This window comes from Pseudophryne corroboree, chromosome 3, assembly GCF_028390025.1.
Source record: "Pseudophryne corroboree isolate aPseCor3 chromosome 3, aPseCor3.hap2, whole genome shotgun sequence".
Classification (NCBI taxonomy): Eukaryota; Metazoa; Chordata; class Amphibia; order Anura; family Myobatrachidae; genus Pseudophryne; species Pseudophryne corroboree.
In genome coordinates this window covers 615,848,432-615,855,749 of record NC_086446.1, presented here as the reverse complement: position 1 = coordinate 615,855,749, position 7,318 = coordinate 615,848,432, and the positions used below count along the sequence as shown (strand labels likewise).

The window sequence follows — 7,318 nt, the reverse complement described above, 5'->3', positions numbered from 1 at the left end:
AGCAGATCTCACTGTAAAATAAAAAAATAAGAATTTACTTACCGATAATTCTATTTCTCATAGTCCGTAGTGGATGCTGGGGACTCCGAAAGGACCATGGGGAATAGCGGCTCCGCAGGAGACTGGGCACAAAGTAAAAGCTTTAGGACTAGCTGGTGTGCACCGGCTCCTCTCCCTATGACCCTCCTCCAAGCCTCAGTTAGGATACTGTGCCCGGACGAGCGTACACAATAAGGAAGGATTTTGAATCCCGGGTAAGACTCATACCAGCCACACCAATCACACCGTACAACTTGTGATCTGAACCCAGTTAACAGCATGATAACAGAAGGAGCCTCTGAAAAGATGGCTCACAACAACAATAACCCGATTTTTGTAACAATAACTATGTACAAGTAATGCAGACAATCCGCACTACGGACTATGAGAAATAGAATTATCGGTAAGTAAATTCTTATTTTCTCTAACGTCCTAGTGGATGCTGGGGACTCCGAAAGGACCATGGGGATTATACCAAAGCTCCCAAACGGGCGGGAGAGTGCGGATGACTCTGCAGCACCGAATGAGAGAACTCCAGGTCCTCCTCAGCCAGGGTATCAAATTTGTAGAATTTAGCAAACGTGTTTGCCCCTGACCAAGTAGCTGCTCGGCAAAGTTGTAAAGCCGAGACCCCTTGGGCAGCCGCCCAAGATGAGCCCACTTTCCGTGTGGAATGGGCTTTTACAGATTTTGGCTGTGGCAGGCCTGCCACAGAATGTGCAAGCTGAATTGTACTACAAATCCAACGAGCAATCGTCTGCTTAGAAGCAGGAGCACCCAGCTTGCTGGGTGCATACAGGATAAACAGCGAATCAGATTTTCTGACTCCAGCCGTCCTGGAAACATATATTTTCAGGGCCCTGACTACGTCCAGCAACTTGGAATCCTCCAAGTCCCTAGTAGCCGCAGGCACCACAATAGGCTGGTTTAAGTGAAATGCTGAAACCACCTTAGGAAGAAATTGTGGACGAGTCCTCAATTCTGCCCTGTCCGTATGAAAAATTAGGTAAGGGCTTTTATAGGATAAAGCCGCCAATTCTGAAACACGCCTGGCTGAAGCCAGGGCTAACAGCATTACCACTTTCCATGTGAGATATTTTAAGTCCACAGTGGTGAGTGGTTCAAACCAATGTGATTTTAGGAATCCCAAAACTACATTGAGATCCCAAGGTGCCACTGGAGGCACAAAAGGAGGCTGTATATGCAGTACTCCCTTGACAAACGTCTGAACTTCAGGAACAGAAGCCAGTTCTTTTTGGAAGAATATTGACAGGGCCGAAATTTTAACCTTAATGGACCCTAATTTGAGGCCCATAGACAGTCCTGTTTGCAGGAAATGCAGGAAACGACCCAGTTGAAATTCCTCTGTAGGGGCCTTCCTGGCCTCGCACCACGCAACATATTTACGCCAAATACGGTGATAATGTTGTATGGTTACATCCTTCCTGGCTTTGATCAGGGTAGGGATGACTTCATCCGGAATGCCTTTTTCCTTCAGGATCCGGCGTTCAACCGCCATGCCGTCAAACGCAGCCGCGGTAAGTCTTGGAACAGACATGGTCCCTGCTGGAGCAGGTCCTTTCTTAGAGGTAGAGGCCACGGGTCTTCCGTGAGCATCTCTTGAATTTCCGGGTACCAAGTCCTTCTTGGCCAATCCGGAGCCACGAGTATAGTCTTTACTCCTCTCCTTCTTATGATTCTCAGTACTTTTGGTATGAGAGGAAGAGGAGGGAACACATACACTGACTGGTACACCCACGGTGTTACCAGAGCGTCCACAGCTATTGCCTGAGGGTCCCTTGACCTGGCGCAATATCTGTCCAGTTTTTTGTTGAGGCGGGACGCCATCATGTCCACCTTTGGTTTTTCCCAACGGTTCACAATCATGTGGAAGACTTCTGGGTGAAGTCCCCACTCCCCCGGGTGAAGATCGTGTCTGCTGAGGAAGTCTGCTTCCCAGTTGTCCACTCCCGGAATGAACACTGCTGACAGTGCTATCACATGATTCTCCGCCCAGCGAAGAATCCTTGCCACTTCCATCATTGCCCTCCTGCTTCTTGTGCCGCCCTGTCTGTTTACGTGGGCGACTGCCGTGATGTTGTCCGACTGGATCAACACCGGCTGACCCTGAAGCAGAGGTCTTGCCTGACTTAGGGCATTGTAAATGGCCCTTAGTTCCAGGATATTTATGTGAAGTGACGTTTCCATGCTTGACCACAAGCCCTGGAAATTTCTTCCCTGTGTGACTGCTCCCCAGCCTCTCAGGCTGGCATCCGTGGTCACCAGGACCCAATCCTGAATGCCGAATCTGCGGCCCTCTATAAGATGAGCACTCTGTAACCACCACAGGAGAGACACCCTTGTCCTTGGAGACAGGGTTATCCGCTGATGCATTTGAAGATGCGATCCGGACCATTTGTCCAGCAGATCCCACTGAAAAGTTCTTGCGTGGAATCTGCCGAATGGAATCGCTTCGTAAGAAGCCACCATCTTTCCCAGGACCCTTGTGCATTGATGTACTGACACTTGGCCTGGTCTTAGGAGGTTCCTGACTAGGTCGGATAACTCCTTGGCTTTCTCCTCCGGGAGAAACACCTTTTTCTGTACTGTGTACAGAATCATCCCTAGGAACAGCAGACGTGTCGTCGGAATCAGCTGTGATTTTGGAATATTTAGAATCCATCCGTGCTGTCGTAGTACTACTTGAGATAGTGCTACTCCAACCTCTAACTGTTCTCTGGACCTTGCCCTTATCAGGAGATCGTCCAAGTAAGGGATAATTAAGACGCCTTTTCTTCGAAGAAGAATCATCATTTCGGCCATTACCTTGGTAAAGACCCGGGGTGCCGTGGACAATCCAAACGGCAGCGTCTGAAACTGATAGTGACAGTTCTGTACCACAAACCTGAGGTACCCTTGGTGAGAAGGGCAAATTGGGACATGGAGGTAAGCATCCTTGATGTCCAGAGACACCATATAGTCCCCTTCTTCCAGGTTCGCTATCACTGCTCTGAGTGACTCCATCTTGAACTTGAACCTTTTTATGTAAGTGTTCAAGGATTTCAGATTTAAAATGGGTCTCACCGAGCCGTCCGGCTTCGGTACCACAAACAGCGTGGAATAATACCCCTTTCCCTGTTGTAGGAGGGGTACCTTGATTATCACCTGCTGGGAATACAGCTTGTGAATGGCTTCCAATACCGCCTCCCTGTCGGGGGGAGACGTTGGTAAAGCAGACTTCAGGAACCGGCGAGGGGGAGACGTCTCGAATTCCAATTTGTACCCCTGAGATACTACCTGCAGGATCCAGGGGTCCACTTGCGAGTGTGCCCACTGCGCGCTGAAATTCTTGAGACGGGCCCCCACCGTGCCTGAGTCCGCTTGTAAGGCCCCAGCGTCATGCTGAGGACTTGGCAGAAGCGGGGGAGGGCTTCTGTTCGTGGGAAGAGGCTGTTTGCTGCAGTCTTTTTCCCCTTCCTCTGCCCCGGGGCAGATATGAGTGGCCTTTTGCCCGCTTGCCCTTATGGGGACGAAAGGACTGAGCCTGAAAAGACGGTATCTTTTTCTGCTGCGAGGTGACTTGGGGTAAAAAGGTGGATTTTCCAGCCGTTGCCGTGGCCACCAGGTCCGATAGACCGACCCCAAATAACTCCTCCCCTTTATACGGCAATACTTCCATATGCCGTTTGGAATCCGCATCCCCTGACCACTGTCGCGTCCATAATCCTCTTCTGGCAGAAATGGACATCGCACTTACTCTTGATGCCAGAGTGCAAATATCCCTCTGTGCATCTCGCATATATAGAAATGCATCCTTTAAATGCTCTATAGTCAATAATATATTGTCCCTGTCCAGGGTATCAATATTTTCAGTCAGGGAATCCGACCAAGCCACCCCAGCACTGCACATCCAGGCTGAGGCGATTGCTGGTCGCAGTATAATACCAGTATGTGTGTATATACTTTTAAGGATATTTTCCAGCTTCCTATCAGCTGGTTCCTTGAGGGCGGCCGTATCAGGGGATGGTAACGCCACTTGTTTTGATAAGCGTGTGAGCGCCTTATCTACGCTAGGGGGTGTTTCCCAACGTGCCCTAACCTCTGGTGGGAAAGGGTATAATGCCAATAATTTTTTAGAAATTAGCAGTTTTTTATCGGGGGAAACCCACGCTTCATCACACACCTCATTTAATTCATCTGATTCAGGAAAAACTACGGGTAGTTTTTTCACACCCCACATAATACCCTTTTTTGTGGTACTTGTAGTATCAGAAATGTTCAAAACCTCCTTCATTGCCGTGATCATGTAACGTGTGGCCCTACTGGAAAATACGTTTGTTTCCTCACCGTCGACACTGGAGTCAGTGTCCGTGTCAGTATCGACCTGAGGTAACGGGCGTTTTATAGCCCCTGACGGTGTTTGAGACGCCTGTACAGGTATTAACTGATTTGCCGGCTGTCTCATGTCGTCAACAGTCTTTTGTAAAGTGCCGACACTATCACGTAATTCTTTCCATAAGACCATCCAGTCAGGTGTCGACTCCCTAGGGGGTGACATCACTAACACAGGCAATTGCTCCGCCTCCACACCATTTTCCTCCTCATACATGTCGACACAGCGTACCGACACACAGCACACACACAGGGAATGCTCTGATAGAGGACAGGACCCCACTAGCCGTTTGGGGAGACAGAGGGAGAGTTTGCCAGCACACACCAGAGCGCTATATATATACAGGGATAACCTTATATAAGTGTTTTTCCCTAATATAGCTGCTGTATATATTAATATGCCAATTTAGTGCCCCCCCTCTCTTGTTTTACCCTGTTTCTGTTGTGCAGGACTGCAGGGGAGAGTCAGGGAGCCTTCCTCCAACGGAGCTGTGAGGAAAAAATGGCGCTTGTGTGCTGAGGATAGGCTCCGCCCCTTTTTCGGCGGCCTTTCTCCCGCTTTTTTGTGGAAAACTGGCAGGGGTTAAATACATCCATATAGCCCAGGAGCTATATGTGATGTATTTTTAGCCATTTAAGGTATTTTCATTGCGTCCCAGGGCGCCCCCCCCCCCAGCGCCCTGCACCCTCAGTGACCGGAGTGTGAAGTGTGCTGAGAGCAATGGCGCACAGCTGCGGTGCTGTGCGCTACCTTATTGAAGACAGGACGTCTTCTGCCGCCGATTTTCCGGACCTCTTCACTCTTCTGGCTCTGTAAGGGGGCCGGCGGCGCGGCTCCGGGACCCATCCATGGCTGGGCCTGTGATCGTCCCTCTGGAGCTAATGTCCAGTAGCCTAAGAAGCCCAATCCACTCTGCACGCAGGTGAGTTCGCTTCTTCTCCCCTTAGTCCCTCGATGCAGTGAGCCTGTTGCCAGCAGGTCTCACTGAAAATAAAAAAACCTATTTAAACTTTTACTCTAAGCAGCTCAGGAGAGCCACCTAGATTGCACCCATCTCGTTTGGGCACAAAATCTTAACCGAGGCTTGGAGGAGGGTCATAGGGGGAGGAGCCGGTGCACACCAGCTAGTCCTAAAGCTTTTACTTTGTGCCCAGTCTCCTGCGGAGCCGCTATTCCCCATGGTCCTTTCGGAGTCCCCAGCATCCACTAGGACGTTAGAGAAACCTAAAATATACTTTCTTTCTAGAAGCTCAGGAGAGCCCCTAGTGTGCATCCAGCTCAGCCGGGCACAAGATTCTAAAGGGCCCTACTCACTGGCCGACCCGCCGCCGAGCTGGCCGACGGCGGATACGGCCGACGAGCGACTCGGCGGCGGGGGGGCAGCGACGGGGGGAGTGAAGTTTCTTCACTCCCCCCGTCACGCGGCTGCATTGAAGTGCAGTCAAATATGGACGAGATCGTCCATATTGGCCTGCATGCACAGCCGACGGGAGACCAGCGATGAACGAGCGCGGGGACGCGCATCGTTCATCGCTGGAGTCTCCACACTGAAAGATATGAACGAGTTCTCGTTCATTTATGAACGAGATCGTTCATATCTTTCAGAAAATCGGCCAGTGTGTAGGGCCTATAACTGAAGTCTGGAGGAGGGTCATAGTGGGAGGAGCCAGTGCACACCAGTTAGTCTAAAGCTTTCTTTTAGTTGTGCCCAGTCTCCTGCGGAGCCGCTATTCCCCATGGTCCTTACGGAGTCCCAGCATCCACTTAGGACGTCAGAGAATATTGGCTAAAATTACCATCAGGCTGTGTGTATAAGGTGTATATGAAACATAAATGCATTCTGTGATTAGACTTGGGTCCCAGTCATGATATATCATTACGGTATGCAATTATTCCAAAATACGGAAAAATCCGATATCCAAAATACTTCTGGTCCCAAGCATTTTGGATAAGGGATACTCAACCTGTATTCCATATATCCATACAGCATATATAAAATCCCTGACTCACCCCAAACTCAGGTATTGGCAGACTGGGCATTGCACAAATAAACTCCTAATGTGTAGGTAACTTTCTTACTGTACATATATTATTATACAGACCCCCAAAAAAACCCAAAACCCTTCACTCCATGTCCCTATTCATCAGCTGCTACTATTCCATCCAAACAGGAAATACAGTACAAGCTTTATCTCATTTTGTAATGACGGTCAAGGGTGCACGCAAGCACTCTATTTTCCGCCTATGGAATGAGGGTGGGAAGAAGGGGATCAGCAGCACTCCAGTATGGACGGCGGCAGCAGCACAGGGAAGCTGTTCACGATGATACTACGCTAACATGTCATGTGACGTCTGCGACACAGCGCGTGCCCAAGTTGCACTTCGCTAGAGAGCGCGTCCCCGAGCCATCCTCGACCTGTACTTACAACGAAAGCGCAATCCATGCTCGGCAGCCAGAGCGAGGCTTGGTTGTGCGGCTGGTGGATGTATGCGGAAGGTGCGTGTCATACACGGTGTAGCCAAGTCCCCCGGGTCAGCAGCGTGACGTCAGGCTCCTCGGCAGCGCTCACACGTGTAGCCATGTCTTTCGCTGCAGCTCCAGGCCCTTAGGGGACGGCAGATGGACCTAGATGAGGCTTTTCTATCGGTCGGGGAGTTCGGCCGGTGTCAGAAGCGGCTGACTGCGTTCCTAGTGCTGCTACAGGTCGGTCCTCTCTCATTGAGGGTGTGCGGGCCAATCAGAGTGTACCCTGTACCTAAAAAGTGTGTGATCACTGGTCTCTTTACACAGAGGGATCGCGCAGTAGGGAACTTACCCACTGACCCAACTCATCAGTGATTCTGGGAGGTGTTGCTGCTAAAAATGAATCATGCAATAGTCTCAAT

General features: G+C 50.2%; 1 protein-coding gene across 3 annotated transcripts in view; it reads left to right on the top strand.

Moving 5' to 3' along the window:
• Positions 1-6,748: 6,748 nt before the first annotated feature.
• Positions 6,749-7,318, top strand: part of LOC135056445 (solute carrier family 22 member 15-like) — a 469,036-nt gene continuing 468,466 nt past the window's right edge. For 2 of the 3 annotated variants that reach the window (XM_063961634.1, XM_063961636.1), the window contains exon 1: positions 6,936-7,136. In XM_063961634.1, the coding sequence (XP_063817704.1) occupies positions 7,053-7,136 (84 nt within the window). In that variant the 5' untranslated portion in view covers positions 6,936-7,052. The other variant, XM_063961635.1, reaches the window with a different exon arrangement.